General features: G+C 42.7%; 1 protein-coding gene across 1 annotated transcript in view; it reads left to right on the top strand.

Annotated features, from left to right (window-relative positions):
• Window positions 1-16,712, top strand: part of OSBPL6 (oxysterol binding protein like 6) — a gene marked incomplete at its 3' end in the record, with an annotated part of 388,621 nt that extends 371,909 nt beyond the window's left edge. The window contains exons 22-25 of the mRNA XM_082261776.1: window positions 11,566-11,696; window positions 13,400-13,455; window positions 13,797-13,919; window positions 16,604-16,712. Of these exons, the coding sequence (XP_082117902.1) occupies window positions 11,566-11,696; window positions 13,400-13,455; window positions 13,797-13,919; window positions 16,604-16,712 (419 nt within the window). The remainder of the gene's footprint in view (window positions 1-11,565; window positions 11,697-13,399; window positions 13,456-13,796; window positions 13,920-16,603) is intronic.
• Between the last annotated feature and the right edge of the window lie 236 nt (window positions 16,713-16,948).

The following is a 16,948-nucleotide window of genomic DNA, read 5'->3' as shown; positions in this document are numbered from 1 at the left end:
GATCCTCTGAGGGTCCCGAGAGCCGCGTGGGCCCTCCATTTTGTTGGATATAGTTTTCTATTGCTATCACACGGCGTCCATGTTTTTGAAGTCTATGGGGAGGTGAATCGGCGGTGGGCCTCTGGTGGCAGTTCACTGAACTTCCTCTTTCTCTCTGATCGCCGCACAGCATGCAGCCTGACACTCTGCATCTGAGTAGGGGTTGGTGAGTCTATGTGGGGGTTAAACGGTTCTCTTTCTGCTATAGCAGTTTTGGTGCGCTGGGACTTGTAGTGCCGCTGATGCAGCGGCGGGTGCATAGTTTTCACAGCAAGTCCTCCGCCTTCACCTGCATTCTCTGATTCTGAGTGCTCTGATAGTGAGGATATATCCTCTTCCACTACAGTCGCACATAAAAAAGCGCTGGTGGATGCATTGATTGTATCCTTGCGGGAAACCTTTTAAATTGGATTACGCAGCTACTGCTGAGTCAGCTGTGATGGTGCAAGTCAGTACCCGCAGAACCTGCAAGGCGGCAAAGGTATTCCCCATTTCCTGTGATGGACTCTCAGGTTTCCAGGTTGAATAAAGCCACCCTTCTTCCAGTGGAGGACTCTCCGTCCTTTAAGGACCCTTTTGACAAGAGAGCTGAATCTCTGGTCCGATACCATTTTTACCATGGCCGGTTCCATTCTGTGGCCGGTTTTCCCCATAACCTTGGTTTCTCAGACCTTAACAAAACAGGCTAAGCTTGTGGGTGAGGATTTGGAGGGGGGGGCAACCTCCTCTTGACCTGGTGGACCAGTTGTTCCAGGGGTTGCAGTACATCTGTGATGCCTCTCTGGATGATGCCCCCTAGCCTGCAGGGTGTCCATGACAGCGGTGACTCTTCGCCACATGATATGGCTGAAATAGTGGTCTGCGGACCAGGCTTCCAAGAAGCTATTGATGGATCTCCCTTTTGTAGGAGACCACTTGTTCGGAGCTTCCATGGAGGAGATCATTAAAGGTCTTACTGGAGGTAAGAGAACTCTGCTTCTGCAGACTGCAAGGAGTAAAGAGGCTCGTCGCAAGTGTGGCCCTTTCTTCTCAGTCCATAAGCGTTCCTTTCGTACTTCAGGATCTAAGGACTAGGAATCAAAATCTACACGTTACCCTGCAGCAGGTTCCAAGAGGCCCTGGCCTGGTAAGCCAAGAGCGGTCCCCTCCGGGACCGCAGACAAGCTCATTCTGCCTGAAGGGAAGCACTCACCTGTATCTGGGGTGGGGGGGGACGTCTTTGCTTATTTCCGGATCCGTGGACCTTCTGGATTCAAGACAAGACTCCACGAGTTGATTCGGTCCGGTTACAAGATAGAGTTTCGGTCCTTGCCTCAGGCAAGGTTCTTTCCTTCCAATCTGCGTTTGTCCCCAGATTGCTTACGAGGTCTTCTTGGGGCGGTACAGGATCTGCTGTCACAAGGGGTCATTGTACCAGTTCAGGAATCGGAATGCTTTCAGGGTTTTATTCAAACTTATTTACTCTTCCCAGGAAGGAAGGCAAGGTCTGTCTAATTCTGGACCTCAAGGCTTTGAACCACTTTGTGCGGGTTCAGAAATTTTGAATGAGTCAATTTGCACGTTAGTAGCATCCCTTCATCAAGGGGATTTCCTGCCCTCTGTCGATATCAAGGACGCTTACCTTCATATCCCAATATATGTCGGGCAGCAGCGTTTCCTTCGATTTGCCATGGGAAAGAAGCACTATCAATTTGTGGCATTACCCTTTGGCCTCGCCTCGGCTCCTCGGGTGTTTACAAAAGTTATGGCCCTGGTGTTGGCATTACTAAGGCAGAAGGGCATTGTGGTGCTGGGGTACCTGGACGATCTCCTTCTGCGAGCAGAGCCTCCAAATGCCTTGAAAGACAATCTGCACATTTCGGTGCGAACCCTGCAAGAGTTCGGGATGGAAACTGAGTTTCCAAAAATCTGTTCTGGTCCCGTCCACCAAACTGGACTTTCTGGGCCTGACCCTGGACACGACCTCAGCCAGGGTGTTTCTTCTGGAGGTGAAACCCCAGAAATTACAGGATGCGGTGCGGCTCTTGTATGGCCGGCAATCATCCCTTGGGACTTGCATGCAAGTGCTGGGCCTTATGTTTTCCACCTTTTTGAGGCTGTTCCATTTGCTTAATTCCATATCAGGTCTCTACAGAAGGAGCACGAACCCACAGGTTCTAGACAATCTGATCCTGTTGAGCCAGGGTACGAGAGGGTCTCTTATCTGGTGGCTCCACTCTCTGGCACTTTGACATGGGAAAAACCTTTGTTCCCCTGTACTGGACGGTGGTCACCACGGATGCCAACCTGTCCAGGTGGGTAGGTGTCTTGTGCACGGATCCAGCTCAGGAGGTTTACACTCTGAAGGAGTCCCGTCTGCCGATCAATATTCTGGAAATTCGGGCGTCCAGGATTTGCCTAACCCATTGGATGAATCGTCTGCAGAGGCGCCGGTAAGGATTCAATCGGATAATTCCACGGCCGTGGCATATATCAATCATCAAGGGGGCACCAAAAGTGCCCTAGCGACCCAGGAAGTAGCCGGCATTCTAAGGTGGGCAGAATGCTTTGTTCCAGCCATCTCTGCCGTACATATTCCATGGGTGGAAAATTGGCCGGCGGACTACCTCAGTCAACAGACGTCTCCACCAGGAGGTGTTTCATCAATTGTGTCTTCGATGGGGGGAGTCCCGATGTGGACCCAGGAAGGTGATGAGGTTTGTAGCAGAATCTCGGGTTCCTCTGGCCGACGCCACAGACACGCTCTGGTGGCTCCTTGGGGCCAGTATCATCTGATGTACGCATTTCATCCACTAACTCTTCTGCCGAGACTTCTGCGCAGAATCGAGGCAGAAGGGATTCCGGTCATCCCAGTGGCCCCAGACTGGCCTCGCAGGTCCTGATACACAGACTTAGTATGGCTGGTTGCCAATGTCCCTTGGAGACCCCCTCTTAGAGAAGATCTGGTAATTCAAGGACCGATCTTCCATCCTGCTTTACAGTCGCTGGCTTTACCGGCTTTGAAAGCCAGGTGCTGAAGGATAGAGGGGTGTCTGAATCAGTGATTTCTACGCTGTTAAAAGCTAGAAAATGTACTTCTAGGAAGATATATCATTGAGTCTGGGGGGGGGGGGGTTCAGGGGGTTCCCCTGCTCCTTCTTGGTGTTTTGTTTTTTGGGGTTTCTCCAAAGAGTTGTAGATCAGCGTTTGACCTTGGGTACCATCAAAGGCCAGATATCGGCCCTGGCGATTTTCTTTCAACGCCCATTGGCCACAAATTTCTTGGTTCACACCTTTGTTCAGGGGGTCCACCACCTGGCTCCCCTGGTGAGGTCTCTGTTGCCTCCGTGGTGTTGTCGGTTCTTCAGAAACTGCCTTTTAAAAATTTTCGTTAGATTCCTCTGCTCACTTTGACACAGAAAGTAGCTTTCTTGGTGGCTATTACTTCTGCGTGCAGGGTGTCGGAGCTGGCTGCGTTGTCCTGTCGTTCACCTTACCTGGTTGTTCACAGAGACAAACTGGTGCTTCGTACCTGCCAGTCATTCCTTCCTAAGGTCCTCTCTGGTTTCCATTTAAATGAAGACATTGTGTTGCCTTCTTTGTGTCCTAAGCTTAAGCATCCTAAAGAGATTGCCTTATATTCTAATTCCTCCTATATTGAATTTTATTGTAACTGTATTGTCTTCCCTCATATTGTCAAGTGCTGCGCAAACTGTTGGCGCTATATAAATCCTGTATAATAATAATTTTCGGATGTGGTTCGGGCGATCAGAGTGTACCTGGCGGTGACTGAGTCATTCTGAAAATTGGATTCTCTATTTGTCCTTATGGATGGACCCCGTAGGGGGATGGCCGCGTCTGCTGCGACCATTTGCAGATGTATCAGGCAGACGGTGGTGCAGGCCTCTTCCATTAAAGGTCAGGATCCTCCTCTCCCTGTTAAGGCGCATTCTATGAGGGAGCTTAATGCCTCCTGGGCCTTCCGTCATCAGGCGTCAGTAGTATAGGTTTGCAAGGCGGCCACCATGTCGGCTGTGCACACTTTCACAACATTTTATAAGGTGGATGTGTTGGCATCTGCAGATGCTTCTTTTGGCGGCAAGGTTTTGCAGACCACTGTTGGAGAGGTTAGTTCTCTTTGAGGGTGTATTTGCAGAAGAGCTCCAGTAGTTCCTGGTTGAGCTCCCGTTTTGCCTGGATGGCTATTGTGTTTTATTGCTGTGTTCTTCCCACCTCTTATATTGACACTGCTTTGGGGTGTCTCATCGGTCAATACTATCTGGAGCTGTGTCCATCCATGAACAAAAGCGAAAACTGGATTTTTGTCTTGCCATAAAATCGTTTTCTCTGATGTTCATTGATGGACACAGACCCCACCCTTCTAGTTGAGTTTGGTTTTATGTTCTTCTGACACTGCTTGATACAAAACTGAAGTCCTATAGCAGGAAGTGAGAGTATACTCCCTGGGACTGCCCTATCGGCTTAGTCAAATCTTTTTCCGCCTAGTGTCCTACTCCTGTAGGGGGCAGCATAAACCCATCGGTCAAGAAGATCTGGAGCTGTGCCCATCAGTGATCATGAGAGAAAAGGATTTTACGGTAAGACAAAAATCCAGTTTTTCTATGTGCCCTGTTCATACCAAAATGCTGTGTTGAGGGTGCACTGCATGAAATTGTGGCATATCTGCATTCTTACGCTGTGCAACGCACATCACTATATGCCATTGCATTGCAGTGAGCTGCAGTGAATAGAGGTATATTAAACCTAATTTTTTTATATTTTACTAAAGTAAAGAAAAAAAAAAAACTATGCAATGCACAGTTACATAGTCTGGTTGTAAAAAGATAGAAGTCCATCTGGTTCAACCAATTAAAAACAAAGAAAATTATACAATCCATTTACACAATCCTTTACCCACAGCTGATCCAGAGGAATGCAAACAAAAAAAACCCAAAGCATGATCCAATTTGTTCCAGCAGGGGAAAAACATCCTTCCTGATCCCCCCAAGATGCAATCAAATATTCCCTGGATCAACGTTACCTATAAATGTTAGTATCCAGTTATATTATGTGTATCTAGGAAAGCATTCAGGTCTTTGTTAAAGCAATATACTGGACAGAGCTAGCTTTTGAGGGAGTCTATTCCACATTTTCATATTTTCACAGCTCTTACTGTGAAGAAACATTTCCATATTTGGAGATGAAATCTCTTTTCCTTGTAGCAATGCACCAGACTGCCCCTACACAATGCATAACCATGCACACATTTCAGTGCATCACAACACACTGTAGTGCCTGTCGCTGCCTATTACGGTCACACGGGATGTTTATTATTATTATTTTTTTAAAGGAACAGTAAAAAAATGAAATAGGAAAAAATGTTTTTTTTTTTTAAAGGGCCCGTGTGCTTGCGCAGTAAAGAAAACGTGTATGTAAGTCGAGCCTGCAAATATAAATGGTGTTAAAATCTCACATGTGAGAGACTTAAAATGACTTCCTGACGGAGGAGCCTGAAAATGGCGCTGGAAAGAAACCAGCCATAAACTCAGGAGCTGTACATCCCAATGGATGAGTAACTGACCGGCTACCCTTATCCCCATGTGGCCTTCCTAGTCCTCCCTAGCCGATGACATACCCCATTCAGGGACAGCTGGTGATGGGTTGCATAATGGATGCCCACTGGCTGGGGAATGGGAGCAGAGAGCCTAGGAGTGGACTGGATCTGTATTGAACTGCTGGGAACAGCAGGTAACACGGGGCACCAGAGGTGGGTGAGAGATGTCGCAGGGAAGGAGCGAGTGAGAGGAGGCAGCGGCGAGTCTTTTGATGGCTGGCCGCTCACCTGGCTGGGCGTGGAGAGCTGGGGGTCATGGTCCGCTAGAGAAGTCAGCACTTGGAGGACTGCCATTGGAGCCCGTGACGCTGGAGAAGAGCAGCTGACACAGAGAACCAGGACGGATTGATCCCAGCCTAGAGCAAGCTGGCGGCTCCACAGGCTCAGAGGCCTCACCGGGTAGGGGCATCCAACCAGCCCCAGAACAATAATTTGAGACCACAACTAGAACTACTGTAAAAGTATTCCCCCCCTCCTGGGGAAGACAAACCACCGGCCCAGGACTGGAACAAGCAGCGCTGCCCTATCCCCACCAGTGGTGAGTCCTCCTTTTTGTCTTTTTTTTTTTTTACTTTTTCCATTGTGGGTCTGCTCCTGACATAAAGAAAGTGAGACATATCATAGGGGGAGGCTGACCCTGGAGAAGCTAGACTCAAGTACGGATAAAGTGACACACCTAATATATGGACTGTTAGAAGACGTTGTCTAAATGTAATAAAACTGAGGCCTTGGATAATATTTTGGATCAAGGGCCTTTAACTATTAAATAGAAGATCTTGCGGAAACCACAAGGCTTATTTAATCTACCTCAACCCCCCTAAAAGCCCTGTAGATGGACAGTCCACGGAGTAAAAGCAACAAAGAGGGTCTTGGAAAGGAGTGACTTAAACCCATATTGAGAGGCAAAGCACTGAAAGGAGTGGGGGGGCAAACCCCCCGAGATAAGTGCCAGCCCTAGTGCAATAGAAAAATATATGACCCAGGAAAGAAAGTTAGATAGTCCATCATCGGAAAAACAAATAAGAACTGGAAAACTGGCTTGGACCAATAAAAACACACGATAGGCTCTCAATGGGAGCTAACAGCTTATATCTACCAAAAGATGGGCGACAAATTGAAAGTGTGAGCAAGGAGGGAAATAATGAAGACCAAGGAGCTAAAACCCTGCTTCCTTCAAAAACAGAAACATGTTTGCCAAACTAGATCAGTTCTTAAAGAAAGACATGGCCATGTTACATGAAGACCTGGGCCAGATATGAAAACATGTAGAAGAAACAAAAGAAGAACCAGTTGTCCATACTAGAGAAATAAAAGATCTTAAGGGAACGAGAATTTTGGAATCGTCCTCAGAGTCCCCTCAAACTTTCTAGAATGCTCCCAACGTCATCCGACACTCTCCCTCTCTAGAGGCCCGCCAGGAAAGAAGAGTATTAATAGGGAGGAAGGTGCGGGGTGAAGAGGGAGAAGGATGGATCGAGAACAAGGATGGGTGAAATAAAGTTTCTAACCTATAATGTGTGTGGGTTAAACTCACCAGCAAGAGACATAAAAATATTAAAAGTAATCAAACAATATAAAGCGGGGGATATAATATTCCTTCTGGAGATGCATTTTTCCCATGAATGAAATATAAAATTATTCTCAAAAGATCACCCAACCTGGTACTTCAGGAACTCGACAACAAAAAGAGTAAAGTGATTGGCCATTGGAATGGCTATAAACATACAGTTTACCCCGGGTGACAGGTTGGTTGACTCGGAAGGCGGGTTTCTGTTCTTCAAAGGGAAATTATTTAACACAGAACACTTGCAAAAATGTACTGTCCTAATAAAAATCCAACAGGGTACCGAGAAACAATAATAGGGAAATTAATGGATTTAAAAGTGGGTTATGTGATTATGGTAGGGGATTTTCATTTCTGTATGAACCCCAACATAGTATGTCACATGCACGGCGGATAAAAATTCAGCAAATCTTGAGAATCTAAAAGAAACTGTTTCAAAAGCAACTAATAGATATATGGAGGGTTCAACACCCCAAAACACTAGATTACACATTTTACTCACCCGTGCATGAGTCGTATTCTAGAATCGACTATACAATGGTAGAACATAGATTAGTGGAGGCAGTAGTAAAACAATTATTGAGATAGCAACGTTAGCGGACCATGCACCAGTAGTCATGATAATAAGGTTACCGGGGGCCAAAAAAAAGAGAAGCGTTTGGAGAATAAATTAAGACTTATTACAGAATATAGATGTGGAAGAAGGAATAAAAAAAAAAGAACTAGAACAATTTTTTAAACTAAATTAAACGGGCGAGATTTCGGAGGCTACAGTATAGGAAGGTCTTAAGGCCTATATAAGGGGCATTCTGAGATCTATGGGCGAGAACCAAGAAAAGAGACCTTATTAAGAAAAGAAATCTATGAATTAGAACAAAAGTTAAACAAAAACTTGATAAGTCAAACATGCCCAAGAGATAGAATTCCTAAGTGTGGCTAGACTACCCCAAATTGCAGAGGAAAAATTAGAGGTTCTGTAAAAGCCCATTACAGAAAAGGAAATCAATATGGCATTAAAAGAATCAGCATCAGGTAAAAGTTCGGGCCCCCGACGGGTTTACAACAATTTATTTAAAATAATTTAAAGAACAGTTAATAACAAAAATGGGTACATATATGAACGAGTTGGGATTACATTTTGAAATTAGAAAGGAAGCATTATTAGCTTTTATTACTATTATCCCTAAAGAGGGGAACGACACAATCCTCTGAACAAGCTACAGACCAATAGCATTATTGAATGCAGACACTAAAATATTCGCCAAAATTCTGGCAACAAGGATGAAAACATTATTGGTAGAATGGGTGCATGCGGACCAAGTGAGGTTTATCCTGGGAAGAGAGGGGAGGGAATAATATAGTAAGAACCCTGCTTCTTTTAAATAAGAACAGCACAAATGGACCCCCAACACTATTCCTGTCTATCGATGCTGAAAAAGCATTTGACAGGGTTGATTGGGGATTCATGATGAATACACTAGAAGTGATAGGAATTGGCCCCAGGATGATCAAATGGATTCAATCCTTGTATAACCATCCAATGGCGACAGTATAGATAAATGGAGCATCATCTACATAATATGAAATGCATAATGGAACCAGACAAGGGTGTCCTCTCTCGCCCCCTGTTAATTTGTTCTGACCCTGGAGCCGCTGTTAACAAGAATTCAAAACTGCGTTGATGTAAAAGGCATTAAGATTGGTGAGGATGAACATAAAATAGCGGCCTACATGGATGATGTCCTATTCTAGATCTCCAATCCAAGGATATCCCTGCCAAATTGAATTTATTAAATTTTAAAATTAATTTGGCAAAATTAGAGATATTAAACAACCAAGACAATTCCCATTTATATGTAGGAAGTCAGAATTAAAATTTTTAGGAATAAAACTGACACCATCGATAGGGAAATTATATCAGATAAATTGCATTCCATTCCTCAACTAAATAAAAATGGAAATAAAAAGATTAATAACAAGACCTCTCTCTTGCATAGGGCGGGTGAATATGGAAAAAATGGTTTTATTACCTAAAATATTATACAAATTCCAAATGTAGAAAGATGATCTGCAAACCGGTAGTTGCTCTTAAAAAATCTTCATCTTTATTCAGGAACCACAGAACAAAACTGCTGATAAGATCAGAAGAAGATGAAGATTTTTTTAAGAGCAACTACCGGTGTGCGGATCATCTTTCTACATATGTAATAAATGGCTGTGGATCGGGCACCCTGGAGCTCGTTTATTGGTGAGCTGTATGGGTAGTAGCACTGCTCCTTCTGTTTGCAAATTCCAAATGTTACCGATTCCCCTGCCCCAAGGGTATTTCATGACCTTAAAAACAATTATATCAAAATTTAGTTGGAAAAATAAAAAACAAAGAATACAGTTCTCAATACTATGTAAAAATAAAACGCAAGGGAGTCTAGCGGTACCAGATGTTAAGAATTACAAATAAGGCAATTTTACTTTCACGGGTAATTGAGTGGACAAAAGAAAAAAGTGAAAAAAAGATGGGTAGTAAACAAACAGTAGAAGTAGTAGAAACAATGAGCGGTGTACAGTTGGGAAAAGTTGTTTGGATTCCACAACAATTTAGAGATTTAGATTTGAAAACACATAGGACGACACAGGAAGTTTTGAAAAACTGGGATACAATCACATAAAGGCAAACTGGTAGCTTAATTCACCACTAATTCCACTAAAAGAAACAAGGTTTTTTTCCCCCAGGGATGGGGAGTATTTTGGGGGAATGGATAAAAGATGACAATACATGGTTGAAAGATATAATGAATGTTGGGGTAATATGCACAATACAGGATTTGAAACAAAAAAAAAATGTTGATTGATTACTGGCGGTATTTTCAGGTGAGGCATTTTGTCATAAAGCTACCGTAGCCGATAAAATCGGAAGAGAATCTTTTACCTTTAGAACAGCTGTGCAGCTCTGTAAAATGCTAGACACCGCATCTCCCAGATCTGTAAGATCTTGACGATGCTGGAAGGGCCCAGGACACCGCAATACATGGAGAAATAGGAGAAGGAATTGGGCACACAGGTGGATTATCAACACTTAAAGAAAATTTAAAAAATGGTTCATAGCTCATCAATGGATATAAACACTATAGGAAGTAACTATAAGTGCCTCGCTAGATGGTACATTACACCAGATATAGTACATAAATATCACATCGATAAATCAAAAAATTGTTGGAGAGGGTGTGAAACAACAGGAAACCTGTCCCACGTATGATGGGAATGCCATAAAATAAAGAAATACTGGATAGAAGTATTGATAAAGATAAGAGGTCACAAACATAGAAATTCCGGAAGACCCATGGACCTGTTTATTTCATTATACAGATAAGCCAATTAAAGAGTATAAGAACTCCATAATTCCACACTTAATAATTGCAGCGAAAAGTCTAATTCCACAATTTTGGTAAAAAAAAAGTGTCCCACAGTAAGAGATTAGGTGAGAAAAGTAGAAACTAGATATAATATAGAACCATCAGTGATGTAGCGAAAGGGGGAGAGGGAAAAACTGTCTATTACCTGGGAAAGTTGGAGTGAATACAAAATACAAAAAAAGCAGAATATATGGGGTTAATGGCAGCTTAGAATGAATAAGGAGAGTGAGGACTAGAGATGGGAGGAGAAGGGAATGGTGTGTGTGTGTGGAAGGGGGGGGGGGGGTATTGAAAATGTAAGATGTTTAATAATAATGGTTTTATATTGTGGAAAAATAATAAACCTATTTTATACAAAAAAATAAATAAATCACATGTGAGGAATCGCCGTGATCAGTAGAGTAAGAGCAATAATTTTAGCAGAAGACCTCCTCTATAATAATTTTTTAAGGGTTACCAGTTTAAAGCGTCGTCTATGGAGATTTTTAAGTACCGTAGTTTGTCCCCATTCTACGAGTGTGCCCAATTTTAAGCTGTAACATGTTGGGTAGCTATTTCCTCAGTGTAACATCATCTTTAACTTTATACAAAAAATTGGGCTAACTTTACTGATTAGTTTTTTTAAAATTCAGTGAAGTGTATTCAGTGAAAGACCGCTGCGCAAATACCGTTTGACAAAAAAATATTACACCACTTGCCATTTTATTCTCCATAGTCTTTGCTAAATATATATATATAGTATATATATATATATATATATATATATATATATATATATATATATATATATTGGGGTTCGAAAGTAATTTTCTAGCAGAAAATACTGCTACCAGCTTGTAAACAACATGTGTCAGAAATGGGCTTGGTCCTTAAGTGGTTAAACACTATAAAACCTCACCAAAAACCTAAGCAACAGATGATAACTTAATTATACCTTAATTATACTTTATATTTTTCAGGTTCAATGCCAACTAACTATGAACTTTATTACGGCTTTACAAGATTTGCCATTGAATTAAATGAACTAGATCCTGTAATGAAGGATTTCCTTCCAAAAACTGATGCAAGGTTTCGACCTGATCAAAGGCAAGTGCTTTGGTAGTGACCAGCCAAGCTATTCTAATCTCTCCCTGCCATTGATAACCAGAAAATGAAATCCCTTTAGGACATTCACATGTAGCATTCCATTAAAGGGAGACTGTTATGAAAGATACTGAACTTTCCTTTGAGAATGCTAGTCCAGAACAAGCATATAGCTTATATAGTTGATCCAACACTCATTTACAGCATGGTTGTTCTTTAACTGCAATTAAAACATACAAATAAGAGGACCTTAAGGTAAGTGAACTTTTTCTGCTTGCATATACAGTGAATGGGTGGTATACGTGGTAACACATACAAATTGTCCTTCAGATAAACAATTCGTAAATGTGAGAAGTCCAATAAAACAGTGAGAGTGATATCTGTGGAGCCAGGCTCAGCAGAGATTAGCACTTGAACACAAATCACCACGAGTGAATTCCACTTACTCTGAATTCAACACTCACCGGTATTATGAGAAAAGCAACAATCTATGATCTCTCCACGATCTCTCCCCAGACTGGTTTTAGGGATGTGACAGCTCATGCAGTATTCCAACCAAAATAGAACACAGTACCATAGCGTGGCACTGTATAAAATGTTTTCAAACACTAACCCCCCATAAAATTGCACTTACCAAGCATGATAAAAACAAGTATATATAATTAAATGGCACTGTCAGATTGCCCCCAGATGGTTCAGTGGGTCACCCACTCCGCTCCACTTGGTGTGAGTGTTCCTTGTCCCCCTGCCGACTACTTGTTTTGCTCCATCCTCAGATCAAATAGGCTAGATCTGGTCTTGTCCGACTCACTTCTGTGGTTGTGCTCCAGCAGTGCTTGCTGTGATATGGTGTTCCCGCAAAACCAAAATCACAAGTGTCAGTGCCTGTCTCCTGGATGATTTGGTATCCTTACACATACAAATACACCATTAATACGAGACCTACGATCTGTTTGGATTTGTTGGTGGGACGGGACTCCTTAGTTATTATTATTTCAGGTACTTATATAGCGCTGTCAATTTACGCAGCGCTTTACATATACATTGCACATTCACATCAGTCCCTGCCCTCAAGGAGCTTAGAAATTGAATCATTCTCATTGCTTATGTAAGTCTCCCAGGATAGGGAGCACACTGTTCTGTCTTCGTCGATCATTGAGGCTATAAAATGGCAGCTTTGTTTTATCCTCTTGCAGAAATTACAGTGCATTCGAAATGGGCAGTGTTGGTGTGCTGGTCTTCCTACATAAGGGTGGTAAAGAAAGCTGCAAGTTGGAGTTCTATCAACAGGTTTATCTGTCACTACGGACTACAGATTAGATTTGGCAGCAGACCCTTTCGATGTCTTTGGGGGCTTTGCTGCTCTTGATGGCCTTGATAGCTAAATGAAACTTAGGGATCATAATTCTTTTGTTTTTGATGATTTCTTGTAACTAGTTATATCCCTTTGTATGCTGACAAGAGGAGAGAAGTAAAATGATGTACTACTTACAGTAATAGTCTGTACCTTTACCTCTCTTCATGGCAGCATAATCCCCACTCTGGTTCTGTCATGAGTTGTAGGAACACCGAGGGGAAGGGTAATTGGGTCATATTTTGACTATCTTAAGGGCTGCCCTGTGGGGGTAAGGGGGCAGAACACATCTATTGTAGGTAAGAGGAGGAAAGTTACGATAAGTATCGGATAACAATTTTCTTTAATCCTTTTAGCAGCTGCTCTTGGCCACCACTAAAAGAAGTAAAAGGGAAGACCAGAGATGGAATTTGTATTGAGCTGAATGAGCAATCTATCTCCGATCTTTCCTTCATCTCTCTCTAGTGGTGGCCCAGAGCAACTAGAGCAGGAGTAGAGAATGAAAACAAACTGCTTCCTATTGTCTGCAACTTTTGTTTAGTAGCAAAACACATACCTGATGGAGTTTTTAAACTGGCTGAAGAAATAAGTAAGAATAAGTACTGAAAGTACACCTATACTTTAATAGAAACCAGTGATTTGGATCCCCAATTCAATTAACAGGCATTCATCTCCTGAATTATGATACTTCAAAAAAAATGTTAATTCTCTGTATAAGTGCTCTCTGTATTACAATTGTTACATGTGTTGTAGATTACTTGAAGAAGGAAATGTTGAAGCTGCTGCAACAGAAAAGCAGAGAATAGAAGAACTTCAAAGAAACAGGAGAAAATACCTGGAAGACAACCATATAGAATATACACCAAACTATTTCCGGTAAGTTAACTACTGAAAATGTATTCTGCACATTGTTATATGATGGAATATAAAAATATTATTCATGAACTGTATGACTGACAGAACTTGGCAAAAAATGGTCTTTAGTTAAGGTTTACAGATAGAAAAATGTTAATAAATAAGGGTTGCAAAACTGGATTGTCAACACAAAATGTAGCAAGAAAGATGTCTGAATGTAAACATTCTAAGAATTGCAAGGTCCAAATGCATGCACACTTGCACAACTGTTTCTTGTGGCTTTTCTGGGAGGTCCACAGCTGTTCAGGTAATGGGATTCCCTGTAAGCTCTTGGTTTAAGCGCTGCAAGCTGCACAGTGCAGAGAGTATAGCAGGGGCGGGGAACCTAATGGCCAGGGGGCCGTATGCGGCCCACAAAGTCATTTGGTCCAGCCCCCCGTGCAGCTGAGTCTGTGTCTCTCAGCTAATCTGTCAGAACGGAGCCGATGCTTCCTGTATAGTTCTGGCTCCATTCTGACAGTCTGAGTAAGTCACAGGCGGAGTGATATCAAATGCACTTCCGCCTGTGACCAATACAGGAAACATCGCCTCTTCCTCCAGCGCAGTGCCGCTGCTAGCCAGCATTTCCCGCCAGCAGCACACACAGCAGTACCAGCCAGAGCCAGCAGTACCAGCCAGAACCAGCAGTACCAGCCAGAATCAGCAGTACTTACAGCAGTACCAGCCAGAACCAGCAGTATCAGCCAGAGCCAGCAGTACTCACAGCAGTACCAGCCAGAGCCAGCTGTACCCACAGCAGTACCAGCCAGCTGTACCCACCAGCAGTACAAGCCAGCTGTACCCACCAGCAGTACCCGCCAGCAGTTCTTTTCAAAACTTACCACCACAAAGAGTCGACTGCGCTCCAGACTGACCGAAGCAAACCTGGAAAACCAGTTGCGAGTAGCAACATTATCAATACCAGCTAACATCACACACTTCACCAAAGAGAAGCAGTTGCAGCCATCACATTAGGGGTGAGTTAATTAAATGTTTGACCAAATATAACAGGCACATTTTTAAGTTGATAAATTTGTACGGCCCCGAATGATTTTATAAATGCCCAAATGGCCCTTGGCAGAAAAAAGGTTCCTCACCCCTGGAGTATAGGCTTTTTACAACCTCCCTTAGGCGACCCATACAGGACTTGATTCCCCCATCCACACATTCGAGGTGGATGGAAGAATTCTCCCGCTGTGTCATTGTATTCCGACAGCGAAGAGACGTCCCCACCATCAGAGTATACTGATCAGTGTTGTGGGCTATAGCCTGCAGCGCTGAACGAGCGGGGGAAAACTGACTTCTGACCAAGACTTCAGAGAACAATGTGGTCCCTCTCAGCAGCAATGTTCTGCTTTCTCGTTTAAAAAGGCAGCAGTGTTAAAGGTAAAAGAGGAAAAGGTTGCTGAAAAAGTGCAGGGGGGGGGGGGGGAAATTAGTTGGGAAAGAAACGCCTTATTACCTGCCTGGTTCCTAGCAAAGAGTGTCCTAATGTGACCAGGATGAGGGTGAGCATCTCTGAATGCACACTGTCTGCACTCATCCACACACTGGTTACATTAGGAAAATAGCTGTGTCTGTGCGAACAAGGCCATAGACAATCAATTAGCATAATCACACCAATAATTCTTTAGCCAATAGGGAGGTAGCGTACCCAGAAAGCGCTGGAGCAAAACTAGGATATGGCTGTCAAATATAACAGTTGTGTGTGAATCACAAGACTGACTTCTGGTGACGGGTATGAAGGCTTAGTAGCTATTGGATAGAATAATACATTTTTGTAAGGCTGGCCATGTACAGTATGCATAGTTTTCCCCCATCCACACAATCAAGGTGGATAGAGGAATTCAACCCAATGAGACATTGGTGGTGATTTACTAAAACCTATGAGTGCAAAATCTGGTTCAGCTATGCATAGAAAGCAATCGGCTTCCAGTATATTTTGTCAAAGGTTAAAGCATAAGTTCACCTTTCAGAGCATGTTACACCTATATCCAGGGTGTAACATTTTATGAAAGGACCAGTCCCCCCCCCCCCCCCCCCATCCCTAGCTTTGTCAGCTATCTTCTTCCCTTGCTTTCCCGCAGTGTTCTATGAATGAAAAACTACAAGTCCCGACAGTCTTAGCGGCTGTCGCCTTGTAGTTCCCAATGAATTACCACGGAGCTGTGATAGTTCATTAATTCTCCCTGTCAGAGTGTATCGGTTTGCCCGTTGGAGGTATGAGCAAGCAGATACACTGACAGATCTGCAGGATACCTGCATGACATCAGTGATCTCATCGCTGGTGCAATGCTTTTAAAGGCTGCTACAAAAAAAAAAAAAATCACATTTTTTTTACCTGCAAAACAATTAGCATTTATTATTTTTTGTGTAAAGGTGAACTTCTCCTATAATTGAACAAGCTGACCTTGGAAACTGATTGGCTACCATACACAGCTGTACCAGATTTTGCACTCTCCAGTTTTAGTAAATCAAACCCATCGTATTCTGAGAGCAGGACTCTCCACTGTCCGAATACACTGATCAGCAGTTGCAACCCATTTACCATCTATCATTTTAAAAATAGTTTAATGATTTTATGATTCTTTTACAAGCACAATAAGTTCCTTTTTAGGATGCACCATTATGAATCATTGTGTTTCCTCTCTGTGTTCTTTCTGCAGGAAGGTGGTTGACACCCATAATAAGGAGACATGGGTTTCCAATGACACCTACTGGGAAATGCGCAAGGACCCTGGTTTTAGCAAAGTTGATTTACCTGTTCTTTGGTAATGATAGAACTATAGATTTGATAAATCCGTCATTATATCAACAGATCAATAACTATGCACAATTCAGTTTCATATCGCTGTAAAAATATATATATATATATTTTTTTTGTGATTCACAAAAACCATGCCATTTGCTTTTTAAATTTCGTTTTAGGTAATTTGCAAGAGTAATGAAAAATTCTGGAGTGATATTTAGATTGAATGTGTGAAATAATGTATTTGGCTAGTTGCCTTTGC

Source organism: Pelophylax lessonae (assembly GCF_965119305.1).
Source record: "Pelophylax lessonae genome assembly, chromosome: 6".
NCBI classification, from domain to species: Eukaryota; Metazoa; Chordata; class Amphibia; order Anura; family Ranidae; genus Pelophylax; species Pelophylax lessonae.
This window is presented reverse-complemented; position numbering and strand designations above follow the sequence as displayed.